At 35.3% G+C, this 14,894-nt stretch overlaps 1 protein-coding gene across 3 annotated transcripts in view; it reads right to left on the reverse strand.

Moving 5' to 3' along the window:
* PCCA (propionyl-CoA carboxylase subunit alpha) overlaps positions 1 to 14,894 on the reverse strand; it is a 279,110-nt gene that overhangs the window by 141,817 nt on the left and 122,399 nt on the right. For all 3 annotated transcript variants that reach the window (XM_088136492.1, XM_088136491.1, XM_088136493.1), the window contains 2 exons: positions 9,406 to 9,474; positions 3,119 to 3,194 (listed from right to left, as the gene is read on the reverse strand). In XM_088136492.1, the coding sequence (XP_087992618.1) occupies positions 3,119 to 3,194; positions 9,406 to 9,474 (145 nt within the window). The remainder of the gene's footprint in view (positions 1 to 3,118; positions 3,195 to 9,405; positions 9,475 to 14,894) is intronic.

Genomic DNA, 14,894 nt, shown 5'->3' on the forward strand with positions numbered 1-14,894 from the left:
TACAATTTCATATGGTTTCAAGATTTTTCAGCAGCTGGATGGATTTCTTTAGAAAGAGACATGTGCTAAAGCTCTCAAGTTACTAGACTTCTCTTTCTTGGAAGCAAAGGTCACATAAGCCGGGGAAGAGTAGGGGGGAAAGCTTTCTACATTTCTTTCTTTTAATGCACTGATTTATCGGAGTTTAGCAATGGGGGTTAGGAAGAAAAACATCAAAAAACTGGAAATCCAGCAGTGTTGGAATTACACAGTTATCTCTAATGGAAAAAAGTAAACTTAAAAGCAGACAACTTATTTTGGGAGATGGAAAAAATGAAACAACTCCACTGGAATTCTGTTTCTAAATATTATCACATTAAGTCTTTACCTGCTGGTATTCAAATAATAATAACTGTCCATAAAAAAGAATCAGGAGGAAGAAGAAAATGTGTCCTTTTATCATTCTTAATAACACTAACATTATATACAAGAGTGAAATTATCTATTCTTAAGTAAGCACCTGCAGATATTACTATTGCTTTTGCATGGGGATGGCTAGAAAGTAAACCATGCAATTTGCCATGTTACCACTGCATTCTGTAACCATTTTATTGGAAAGGACATCTCCACAAACTCATAATTTTCATCTACAGTAGCAACCTAGAACCAAACCTCTTCCAGGAGGTTTCTTCACAGCAATCTGACAACTTCAATTTCAGAAAGGATTGATGTTTTAAGAAAAAAATGGGCCAATGAAAATAGCAGTTGAAGGGCGACCTTACACAATGCTAACAAGATATAAAGACTCCTTCCAGCTGCTCAAACTAGACTGAATGAGGAACAACACATTCAGGGCTGCTGGCCAAAATTCAGAAATGCTAACATGGAGATGTACCGTATTTTTCCATCAATAAGATGCCCCCATGTACAAGACGACCCCCACTTTTCCAACCCAAAGTTAAGAAATCAATATTTTAAAGATAGTGCAGAACACATTTTTATTTAGTAATTAGGTTACATTGACCTGATACACTCGGTGGGAGGAGGTCCAAACCGTCTCTCTGCAGCTCTATTTCCAGGCTCTTTTGCATAACTGATTACATTCAGTCACGAATGAAACTGCCGATAGCTTGTCTCTGCAAACAGACTTCCTCCAATTGGTTTGCTCAGCATCAGCTGACTTCAGTTACATAAGGCTCGTGATTGGAGGAAGTCTGTTTGCAGAGACAGTATGGGCAGTTTCACTCGTGATTGGAGGCTCGTGATTGGAGGAAGCCTGTTTGCAGAGACAAGCTATTTCACTCGTGATTGGAGGCTAGCAATAGGAGGAAACCTGTTTGCAGAGACAAAGTATGGGCAGTTTTGCAACCGCGCGGTTCTCTCCTCGGCTTACTTCCTTATATAAGACGCCCTTCAATTTTTAGCATAAGGATTTTAGAAAAAAGTATTGTCTTATAGTCGGAAAAATACGGTAAATTCTTTTCCTGATTTGAACCTTCCTCTCAAATATCGAGGTTCTAATTCAATTCCTATATATAGACACAATAATATATTTGTTTAGTAAGAAAAATTTTCATTTAATTTTTCTCTGAGTTTATAATATTGAAATGGAAAATTAGTAAACCTCATTTAAATAAACCCATCTGGAAATCCTGTAAACTTTTCTCCATCTTATACTTTAATTAAAAATATTGTTGTGAAGTATTTGCAAAATTTCTCTAGTTGGACTCTCTTGACATCAAAATACAACAGAATTCAAATGTTAGATCAACTCAAACATTATGGTACATTATCTCTAGAAAGTGATTATTTTGGTCATTTTTTCTCATGGTTTGATGCTATGAAGTAATTATATGGAAAATTTGGATGGAAACTGAGATTTATACTGGATTAATTAGTAGAAGAAAACGATGAATTTTTATCATTTTTCACTTTAGTGCAAATACTGTTTGCCTCATATGGGTCAATGGCAGTATTTATAACACCTACTGACATACCAACCTGGACTTGCAGCATTTTCAGACTTAGAAATATCCAGTCTACCACAATTACTAGATCCTATGATATCCCACTCCCCATTGCTCTTGATGAAATTCTGTTAGTGATTAAACAATTTGATACGCAAACTTTAACAGCTGAATGGAAAAGGAATTAGAGATTCCTATTTTTTATAGACAATGGAAAGAGATGTTAACATCAATAACCAAAACCTCAATATATTTTAAATAATGCCTTATTTGTCAAAAAAATATTTCAAGCTTATTAGACTCCATTGTGTTTACAAAACACAAAAAAATCTGAATAACATGTTATTGCAGATACAATGAAATTAATACTTCATTTAAACATATGTTTGTACAGTGCCACCAAATTGTTCCATTTGGGGAGTAAACTAGTATGTGTCTTAAATTTTAAGATAATATTTAATATTTCCATATTTCATATTTTTAAAAATATATTCTATTGTATGGAAGTTGATATCTGGACAAAAAAGTAGATTCTCCTTGCTCTGTTTATAGCTAAAAGACTTATTCTTCAGAGTTGAAAAAATAAATATACGGCCCCAACTAATCAATGATCTGCAGAATTAATGTTCTTAGCAATTTACAAATTAATCACTAATTGACACAGATTACGTATGGATGTATATAATGAAATATGGTTATCATTCACTGAAATCTTTATGCAGAATATATATGGCCTTTTATTTTCCTTTTTTCCCGTTCTTCTTTTCTTTTGTTTTCCTTTCTTCTTTCTTTATAATTTTGTCTATTGTTTATCTTTTTTTTGTACTCAATAAAAGCAAAAAAAAAAAAAAGCCAATAACTTTCCTTGCATAGATGATGATGATGATGATATCCTGCCCACTTCAACAAACTCTTACGGCTCACTTAAAGTTATATGCTTCTACACTAGCATCTCATATAGTAGTATCAGTATCATATTTATCTTCGCATTGACCAGTACAATACTAAATATCATACCATATTATAAAACACTAAAACCAACATAGTAGATAGCATATGACATACAAAGTTATAAAGTTAGTTTAAACTCTATAAAAACTAAGGCTAATCTAAAAGAGTTAAGAGAGTTAAAATAAGCTATGCCACTTAGAGTAACTATACTTGTAATTTACCTCTTATAATGTAATTATCCAAAGCCTCTTCCATTCTTTGCAAAGCTTCATTTCTGTTGGATCCATAGGTGATCAGCTAGAACACACATAAAAAAAGAAGCTCTATCAAAACCAAAATCTTTTTGTCTCAGATATGCTGCCTACTTCATGATTCTTATTTTTTATATTATGAAGCTTTAATACATACTTTCATTCACTCCTCAACATTCATGATTTTCTGTAAGTCAGAACTTTAATTTTGTCCAGAACCTTTGTCAAAGGAAAGCATAACAACATACATCCCTCATGTGCAACTTGTATCAATAAACCTTATTCCAAATTAGGAATCTGATATTTAAAATGTAAGGTATATACACATTTCTAGCATTTTCTCTCTCCACTGGCAGATTGCAGATCAAGAAGACTACTACACTGTACTGTACGTCTAGCAATGAGACCAGGGTACATTTACATTTATTAACTTTTGACAAACTGGCATTTATAGAATTGATAGTTACATGATATCTTACCAATCATGTGATAAACCAGTAAAGAAGAATCCCAACTTTTTTGAGGGGTAGTAGTAGTAGAGCAAAAAAAACCACAGTGGACTGGCAGTGATGTGAGAAGATCACTGGTGTTGGCAGGGTTGAGAGTGGAGGAGGTGGAATAATTTAGGGGGTTTTGGGGGGGTTGCTTAAATTAAAACGAAGGTTTACACAACAATCCCACCTACCAAAAAACACTGGGAAATCGCAACAGTCAGACGTTAAAAGAACTAAATATATATATATACCCTCATCTGAACATTTGAAAAAGGACATGGCATATAGGTGTTTCTGTGCCAATGCTAGAAGTCGAAGCCAAGCTGGTGGGGGCTGGGGGTGGGGAATTAGAGTCACAGATTAGAACACAGATACTGTGGACATAAGAGAAATCTGGTAAAGCAGAGAAATTCGGTGGAACAGGGACATTCCTGGATACAAGCTCAATAGAAAGTGAGGGAATGGCGTTGTGGAACTTCTTCTCTTTTATATCAAAGACGATATAAAATTTAACATACTAGAAAACACTGGAAAATCTAATTCTTCCACAGAATCAATACAGGAAGCAATATCTGGCCACAGTGTTAAATTAAGTTAGTGATCGTGTCTGATCAAAATGCTGAGAGCAATCCTGAAACAGTGAAAGTATTTTCAGAGGCTTGCAAAGAATAATTTTTTGTAGTAATCTGGGACTTCAGTTATCCTCACCTAGACTGGTTATATTCACGTTTGGTCCAAATTTCTATGTACTAATTTATCTGCTGCAATGTCTAAAACATCAATCCCCAATTGGATATTATCAGATGCTTCTCTATTTTTTATAAATCCAGACTGAGATGGATGAATTGTCAATGGTATTACTTTCTGTAGCCTCCTGGCTAGTATTGCAATTAATGGTTCAGTGTCCACATTAAGCCAAGATTCTAGTCTGTAGCTTGCGCATCTGGACAGATCTTTCTCATACTGTAATACAGACCACATAAAATGATAGGAGAATATAGAAAGGTTAATTTATTTTTTATAAACCCCTAACAATATAGGTCTTAGTATATCTATAAAACTTCTGTCCCACTCAACTGGAAATTCTTCAGGCCCAAAGATTGTTCCCAGTTTCACAGATTTTGTTGTCTCCCTAATTTCTTGTCATGTCAAAGGTTATGCCAGTTCTTTTTTCTCCTCCTGAGACATCTCTTCCATTTCAGTACTTCCAAAAAAATTAATAATTTGCTCCTCAGTTACAGATGTCTTCAATACATATAACTGAGTATAAAAGCAATAAAACTAGTAAATATCAGATTCTGTCTCAGTACGTAAGTGACCATAGTTGGTCTGAATTCCAGATTTAAAATTTCACTGGATTTTGTTTGTTTCAGCTGGTAAGCCAATAACTTTCCAGCTTTCCTTCCCAACTGCCAATAGTTCTGTTTAATTTAGTTATATTTATTTATTTAAAACATTTGTATGGCCACCTATCTTAAAACACAACTCCGCACAGTTCACAACCACAACAAAAAGCCCAGAACTAAAAACCATAAAACCATAAAACAAAACTGAAATCTGGCACCTCAGTCATCCCCTTGGGATTCCCCAACAATCGACCTAAGACACTATCACTCGACCCCAGCACCTGGGTAAAAAGTCAGGTCTTGATGGCCTTCCAAAAGGCTAAAAGGGTGTGGGCCTGCCAGAACTCTGGGGAGCGGGTGTTCCATAAGGCTGGGGGAGCCACAAAAAAGGCAGGCTTCCAAAGTCCCACTGTAATGATCTGCCACTCACAACTCACAACTTCAGTAACTCTCCTTGCAACCAATAATGGTTCAAAAGAAAGTTCATTTATTGAGAACAAGCATACAGTTCCAAAGCATTACTAAGACTGAGCCTGTGCACACCAAAAGTTCCTTTTTACCTTTTTTGCTCTTTTCCCCTTACACCCCCCTAACCTCCCAGTTTTCTCACACTCGCTCGTTGGTACGACCTTGAGCATTCCTCAGTCTTTGATCACAGTCCATCTGCCTCTAACAGTCATTTCATTCACCCATCCTTCCAGATCCTTCCAGCACCTCCCCCCATGTCTCCCAATGGCAGAACCAAAGCAAGCAAGCAAGCTGGCATGTAAGGTGGTTAATTGATTGCAAGGATTCTGACACCCACTAGATTTCAAGGAAAGGACCTGGGGCTACCTACTCAATCCAATCTGTAGGATGGGCAGATACTCCCTGGATGCTCTCAGGGAGAGACGGTCCTATAAATAATATATTTCAACAAATATTCAAATTTGTCCAAATGCAGTAACCCCAATTTAACCTTAGCTGCTATAAATACCTAATATGATGCATCTGTGGGGTTTCTGGCATAAGTCAAAAGTGAGACTTTAACCATCTTTTTCAGATGTGTAAAAATCTCTGCGTCTCATTTTTGCTGAAGCACTAGCTATAGTGGATCCACGAATAAATGCTTTAAATGCATTCCAACCAAATTCCTAGATAAACTAAATGACTGTGCCTTAGAAGATCTTGGAAACAACCAAAGAAGATGATTCTAAATTTAATCTTAAGTGGTGTTTGTGATCCGCTGCAAGATATTGTGGAACCAACAGGGAATACTGATCCCAATGCTGTTATAGCTACCTTACGTGTGAAGTAGTAGCTAGGTCCAAACACAGTCACATTTGACTACGAACGGTGAAACTTCTCAAAATCGAGAAGACTGGGGAAAAAGAAACCAAAAACAAAAGATAGCCACTTGAATTATAATGGCTGAAGGAAAATTGAAACATTTTCAATGTTTCAGTAATGAGGTTCAGCTGGAATGTATTCCACAATCCAAAAAAGTGTCAATCACATTGAAGAAAAGACCAACATGACTCCCTAGTAGTGTCCAGGAAGCTGTTAAAGGTGAGAAACCTTCCTCTGGAAAATAGAAAGTATGTTACAACAGGAAAAACTAAGAGGAACATTATCTCTGGTAGCAAAAGAATTTAAAGAGCAAATGGTAAGAAACACTAAGGGAGACCTGAAGGAATTCTCTGAATACGTCTTCACTACAAATTATGTAATACATATACCTAAAGATGTACCAACTTTTTCAGGAAGTGAATTGGAACAATTAAAGCAAACTGCAGTAATAAATGATAGTGTTGAAATAAGCTTAATGCCTGTTTCCTTAATATAAGTTCTGGGAGAATTGGTAGAAATGGTATAACAAAACATAAGTAAACACATAGATGAAGGAAAATCAGCATCGATTTTGCATAGGTAAATCTTTTATGACTGTTTGGTGCCCAGAGTCACTTGTTTGAGATGGGCAGCTATACAAATTGGATGGATGGATGGATGGATGGATGGATGGATGGATGGATAAATCTTGCCTTGTCACCTTTTATGTTCTTTTTTGAGAGTGTCAACAGGCATGTGAATATAAGTGATCCTGTCCATAAGGTATACTGGATTTTCAAAAGGCCTTTAACAAAGTTTCTCAGCAAGGAGTCTTCCGCAAATTTAACAGTCAGTAGTATATATGGATCTGTTCTAGTTAGTATTTATGAAATTCTAATTAGTTAGAAAGCAAAGAATAGGGATAAATAATTAACTTTCTCAATGGAGGGAAGACTTTAAGGACCTACATTGGGACCAGTGCTTTTTAAGTTGTTACAAAATTATCTTGACTCAAGGGTGAGCAGCAAGCTGGCCAGATTGGAAATAATACCAAATAATTAAGGCTGTGAAACAAAAAGTGATTATGACAATATCCAGAAGGCTTTTTTTAAACTAGGTAAATGGTGAACCAAGAGCAAATGCACTTAAATAAGTGTAAATGGATGCACACTGAGGCAAAGCAACTTCACATTTAGACTAATGATGTGTGTCACTAATTAAGAAAAAGATATTGGAACTATAGTGGGTAGCTCAACTGAGACGTTGACTCAGTGTTCAATAGTTATAAAAAAGGCAAATCTCATGCTATAGATTATTAGGGAAGGAATTGAAACGAAACTGCCAACAGTGTGATGACCTTCTTTGAAGCTACGATATGCCTGCATTTGGAATACCATGTGCAGTTCTGCTTGCCACATATGAAAAATGAAATTATACAGCTGGAAAAAGGTTCAGAAGAGAGAAACCAAAATAATTAGAAAATTCAAATCCTGTGAGAAAAGCCTAGAAGACCTGAGACCACTTAGCTTAGGAAAAGAACAAATGAAGAGAAACATTTGAAGCATATAAAGTCATGCATGCTGTTCAGAAAGTGGACAAGGAACTTTTCTTCCTCTCTCAAAACATAAGAACCAAGGGTCATTCAATTAAGCTGGCTGGAAGAATCTTTTGAACGTCCTTACACAGTTTGTTGTTAACCTGGGTTTCGCCCCAGCTGCCGTTGTATGTTTTATATATTTGGGTTTTTAAAGTTATTTTGTATTGTGTCTTTATGTGGTGTTAGCCACCTAGAGTCACTTGGGCGAGATGGGCAACCATCTCAATTGAATTAATTAATTAATTAATTAAACAAACAAACAAACCTGTGGAATTCATTACAAAAGACTGGTGATGGCCCATAAGGTGGATGGCTTTAAAAAGAAACTGGATACAGTCATGAACGTCAAATATACCAAGGACTTTTACCCTTGAAGGTTCAATATCATTCCTGGGCTGGGGTAGCATGCCTCCAAATACTAATTGTAGGGGGGAAACAGTGGGAAGAAGTATGTCTCTATCTCCTGTCTGAGAGCACTCTAGAATCATCTAGTTGGCTGCTGTAAGAAACAACTTGTTGGACTACGATGGGCCTCGTCCTGATATAGTAGGGCTCTTTTTTGTTTTTTTTGTAGCACAATATTCCTCTCATCCAGCAAAACCATGAAGGAATCAGAAGCTTTTTCTTCTGTTTAAGAAGACAAATTTTAATCCTTTTAAGCCTATACTAGAAGTAGTGAGGTTTGTGAGAGTCCACAAGTATTAGTAGTTCATTCTACTAATTTACGTTTAAGTACATCTTAGCCCGGCTGCCGTACCTCAAGATAATAACTCAGAATAAGAATTAGGTTTGCACCTTTCAATTAAAAATGGAAAGCTCTAACTAAGTATACTTTTCTTCCAAAGTAACAAGTTTCAATTACTACTATAGAACAAACCAGGATATGAAAATAATCATGATTCAAGATTGTGACTTTTCAGAACCTTGTCATCAGAATGTGACGGTCTAGATAAACAGGAATCAGAAGTGTTCAGGTTTAATTGTGGCTTGCTCAAGACATAAAAGGGAATAAAAAAAGACTACTTTATATCTTGACTTAAAAAGCTTAAACGTAATAACTCAAATGTGACCAGTGTCCCCACTAAAACTGAAAGCAACAGAGGATAACAAAGACAAAAGGAATTATGATCACAAAACACTATGATGAATTGCCTAATTTTAATTCTTATCTTTCCGGAAAGGACATTTTGAAAGTTTGTAGAAACACAGACATAAGATTTCTGTATTCCAAAATAACACTATTTCTTAAATAATGACATTCCTGAAACAATTTTATATCATGACATACATATTCCACTGAAATGGCATCCTGTTACCACACAGAATGAAACAAAAGAACATTTCAAGGGGTAACCACAACTAAATAATTCTATATTTTTAATGGATCACTATGGCAAAGATTTTACCATAAGTAGGAGTCTCTTTAGCTTTCTTATGAGGAAATTACACTTTGCAATATGCATACATTTTAAAAACCACATGTATATTTCAATGGATAAAAAGTTAACTCACTTTTGAAATCATGGGATCATAATAAATACTGATTTCACTTCCTTGCTGTATGCCACTGTCAACTCGAACCTAGAATAGATTGAGATGAATTAGTTTTACAATAGGAAAAGGTTAGGGTTGGTTCTTGTTGTTGTTGTTGTTGGTCACACAGTCAGCCAGATGTTTAGACTGGATTTGGCATTTTTATCCACCTATCAAGTCCTTCCCAAGGACCTGGGATAGGCAGATGTTGTCTGATGGTGTTAAAGGTATCGTCATAGGATGTAAGCTGTTCCAAGTAAAGCTGCCTTTTTCAAATGACTGATGGTGATTTTGTCAATGCCGATGGTCTTCAAGTGGTGCCCCAGATGTTTAGGGTTTGTGCCCAAGGTGCCTATTACTATTGGTACTACCTTTGCTTTCTTTTGCCACAGTCATTCTATTATTAGTAGTAGTAGTGGTAGTAGTAATGCTGACCACTACTCTTTTCTTTGAAAATTGAATTTATTGCAATGGACCATAAGACAAAGTTTTCCACTAATCATATCTCTGTATTTTGCTATTTCAGGTCTTAAATCCTCTACCTGGGAATTCACCATTGCCATAAAACATGCTAAAGTATCTCTGTTCTGTAATCATATCATGTATATATATCACTACACCTAGTATTTTACTACTCCAGAAGAAATACTTAGGCATACTGAAAAGAAAGTTTAGAGCTGATAAGCCAAATCTATTAATACTTGTCCTCTAACTTTCAAAACTGCAACAATTTCCTTTTCTGTTTCACTCTCAGCTAAAACCTGTTTTTCTTCCAATTATGCAATTTCAGTGATGTTCAGAGATTTTTTTGCAAAGTTATGCTCTATAAGGATACAGTTCCAAACAGGTTTTTTAAGTCTTATAGATTGAATGGAAAAGATAAATGCATGTATGCATGAATGCATATGCACACCCGTGCATACACACACATACAAAAATCTGATAACTACTAAACTGTTTGAAGAATCTGGTGACTGTTAATTAACCAATAAAACTTAGTGTTATTAGTGATCATTATTTTAATCTCCTGATTTAATTTTCACCAGGCTGCACATTAAAGAAAAGAAGAAACATTAAATATTAAATAACCAATTCCAGAATAAGTCTTTGATTGATTGATATTTTTGAAATGTGTAAAGCATGTAACAGACAACACATATACTTAAAAAAAAAATCAAGATAATGTAATTTTGTGGAGAAAATTTTTGAAGAGAAAAACTAAACCTGATGGCGTAAAAGAGGTATGATACAAAATATTGCATTTGGGTTCAGAGGGCTGAGAGTAAGAAGAAGCTTAGAAACTCCCTTCAATCTTCACCTGGGGAAAAGAATTTTTGTAATAAAACAGCAGTTCATCTGTCTGCAACAAGGCAGAAAGAGGTCAACCCAACGGCTGTTAGGCTTTTAGATTTTAATTTAGGCAATTATCAAGGGACCAGATGTAGAACCTCTTGTCTACAATATCCACATGAGGTCACACTGATGACTTTATTATCCAAATGACATGTCCTAATAGGCTTTACTCTATGAAAACTGCATCACATTTCTTTCATGATGAAGGAAAAAAAAAAGACGAATTGTGCTTTACAATTACACATTTATTAATGCAGGCTTCATAACTGTAACAGCAGCTGTCAAGCACCTTCTTTAGAAAACAAACAAGATGCCTTAGAAATGCCCAATCATCAGAACAATGATTTTAGCTATCCTCATTCCACAGGAAAACAGAAAATATGTAACCATAATCATTGTGGTTTGGAAGGAAACTAACTTTCAAATTCTGCATCATTTTCACCACAAGATATATAGTATATTTAAGAATTTTAAGAAGAAAACAAGGATGGAAACAAAGTAATTGTCCAATATAAACGTATATATCTCTCCAAAATTTCTAAGCCAAAGAATTTAAAAAAAGCCAGAGAAACCCAAAACGAAGGGTATATATTTCCTCATGAAACATAGATTTGTTATGCAGCAACTTGGCAGCAATCGTTTGGACTAGTTATGACCTTGACGTTCCAATCATGCAAAATTATTTGCAAGCTAACATAGCAGGGCCATGGCAATTAAGAAATTGCAAAATATTAAATTTCAAGGTAAATGAAGACTTTTGAAGTTTTTAAGTGCAAAGAAGTCATTCATGATGTCTGAAATGCCATTCAGTACATTACATTCTACTTAAGTTTCCATATTGATTATGCAGGATACAAGGGCTTACTCTAACAGATGGTACATACATAGGTAAAAGAGGATTTTTATTTATTGAATGGTTCTTTTTTGCAGAAACCTTAATGAACTTTATGGTGCAATCTTCTTCTTAAGGCCCTTCCTATGTCTTAAAATAGCAAGTTGCTGATGTTATTAATATTTCCTGAGACCAGTGGCTTCTTTTGCTTAGCTGCAGAAATATATGGAAATAAACTGACAAGGAGAATCAAAATTTAAAATAATTTAAAAGAAAAATTATAGCCAATATTCAATCTGATGGTATATTGTTTTGATAGAACATATTACATTTTAGGCTTAATTTCCAATAAAATGGTAAAATGCAGATAATTTCTCTCTGCAAATAGAAAATGAGATGTCTAGGACAATGCAGTCTGAAATAGGTTTAACAGCTTAGTAGAAACTTGGCTCCGATAATTTTGTTATATTCTACATATGTTTTTATTCCTGTAATTGCCTTCAGTTAATACATTCGTTTTTTTAAAAGTACAATACTATTTATGCAAGCAAACCCTAACCTGTTATATAAACCAATACTGGGCTATTTTAAATGAAGTTTAACAGTAACAGCAGCTATAGTTATTAACTTCAAAGATTTTCAGATCTCTATCCAGAGTAGGCAGCTGTACGTAGCATCAGGAAAACATAATTTTTAGTTAATTCTGCTTAGGATCAAGCAACTACTGAGACATTTTAAAGCCAGATTTCATCTCTAAATACATACTTGAGATAGAGAAAAATGCAGGATGTATAAGTACACCATAAGGAAGTGAAACCTATTTCTGAATTTCAGTGGGTTTGACTATTAATTATTTATATTCGTATTGTCGTATTTGGTCCTTAACATGTAACATCTTAAGTTGTGAAAGCAGATATTGTCTGTCTGTTTGATTAGAATGATAAAAGAAATATCTGAATGTTTCTTATCAAAATAAAGGTCAACACTATGTTTTTTGTTGTTGTTGACAGAATGAAAAATCCAGCCACCTTCTTTTCCTGAAGGCCAAGTATGAATCTATGTAATAGAATGGCCACAGGATCACAACTCAGAAGGATAAGAGCAAGTTCTCCATTTCATACATAAGCATCAATTCCAAGAATTTCTCAACTTGAGCAATGTCTAGATGTGTGGACTTCAATTCTCAAAATTCTCAGCAATAACCATGAAAGCTGGGGAATTTGGAGAGTTGAATGGCCATTAGCCTTGATGGGAGCGTGACTGCCTCTAAAGGCCTTCAGCTGGGAGACTAGTAGGCTTGTGGAGTTAGTTGGCCACTTTGAGAAGAGGCTGCTGGACTAGATGGGCCAGAGGTCCAATCCAGCAGGCATCGCCGCTTATGTTCTTAAATCCACACAGCTAGTAATTGCCTATAATGAGAAACACTGGTTTAAGTATTCGTTGCCAGAAGTCTAAGAAATTAGAGTATTTCATGTTACTTTGTTTGTGACAGGGCTGAGTCCATACGTAAGCTCTATTAAGCTTATATTAAATGAAAAATACCTAGAAGCAAAAAGAATACTATCCAGACTGCAGAAGTGCCTAATAATGAGATTCATTTTAATGTGTATTTAGGGACTTATGCTGCTTTTCTGTCCTGATAACTTTAATCTGAAATATTTTTTAAAAAAATTCAATAATAGCTGTTCAAAAACAGGCAATTACCTCTTTATGCTAAAAGTAAATTCAAACAGAAACACACAAAACCCCAGACTATTACTACATTCAGACGAGAGAGCCTTACAACAAATTTATGTTTCAGCCAGCCAACCATACCCTACTCCGGTACTTCATTTCATTTCAAATTCCCCCCCAAAGGTCAGCATCCATGGTGTTACACCAAATTCCATGACTACCACAAGTCTGGGGTTTTTTTACCAAATGCAAGTATACTTCTGCACTATACTAGAATTTTTCGCTGACTATTGATGCCTCTCTTTTTTGGGCAAATAATTCTGTTTTGGTCAGTTTTGGAAACAGAGGAAAGGATTGTGTTTTATAAGGGAAATGCTAAGAAATTTTCACTGTACTATTTTCATAAATTTATAGGATACATACAACTGTCAGACTGTCACAACTGTCATACACACTCTTAATTTCAAATGTGCCCTGCCACACATAAAAAGAAAAACAAAATAAGCCAACACCATTTGCAAAGAAAAAAAAAAAGCAGTGCTATTTTAACACAGTGGTGAGAGCACACCAAAAGGGAAAGGCCCAGGCACTTCATATGAAATCCTCAAAATCATTGCTCTTAGGTGTCCAACATAATTAAAATTTCTTCCCTCAGTATCACGATGGAGCACGTGAATCTATCAGGCATCTCCCACCCTTCATTTTCAATTCACCTCTCTCCTAAGCACAGCTCCCAACCCACCATGTCTACCTGACAAGTGACAGCCCAATCTGATTAAATGCTTGCAAAGGAGGGGACTTGCAGACCTCCATGACAGGCCAAAAGTGATCACCATGGAGATACATAATTACAGCTGTCAACGCATCTACTGTCCTGCTGGCATCAATTTGATTGCTCCCAGCAATAATGATAGACAAAGCTTAGCATGCACTCTCTTGCACCCAATCACTTTATCTATTTTGTGATCCATTTAGCTGACATGCAACATTCGCACAAGCAAATAACAGCAGTAAGCAGAACATTTAAGGCATTTTAATTGTTTTTTTTTCTTTCTATGGATGGCTCATAAGTGCAAATGTTATTACATAAAACTCCTGCTGCAGCATTAATTGAAGAAAGATTTGGTGGGACAAAGACCATAGGAGGTACAGTTTGTCCATTATCACTTGTACTTTCAACAGGTCTCATGTTCAGAATATTGCAAATTGCAAAAACTTGCAAGGACAAAATATTTGACATCCTGTTAGCTATTACACCATGGTGAAAAACCTCAACCTGCCCCCAGAGTAATTACTGGAAATTCTTCCTCAGTTCATCTGGTTTTCATTAAATATGCTTAAGACACATTCTGTAATGTGTGTGCATGTGTTTTTAAATCTTTCATTTAACATCACATAGAGTGTACTAAACCTCTACATTTTGTATTTCTGCTTTTAAACACAGCTTGAATTCTTAAAGCCCACAAAAGGTTCAAACCTCCATAGGAAGCATACAGCCAAAAAAAATTTTTAGAAGTCAAATAAATCCTATATTCAATTTCACCAAATTTAAGATTCAGGATCATAATATTTCCCCATTTTTCCCATGTAACTAATAATGGTAAATAAT

This window comes from Python bivittatus, unplaced genomic scaffold (assembly GCF_059951505.1).
Source record: "Python bivittatus isolate LINGU-HERP-01145 unplaced genomic scaffold, Pbiv_v1 ctg000060_np1212, whole genome shotgun sequence".
NCBI lineage: Eukaryota > Metazoa > Chordata > Lepidosauria > Squamata > Pythonidae > Python > Python bivittatus.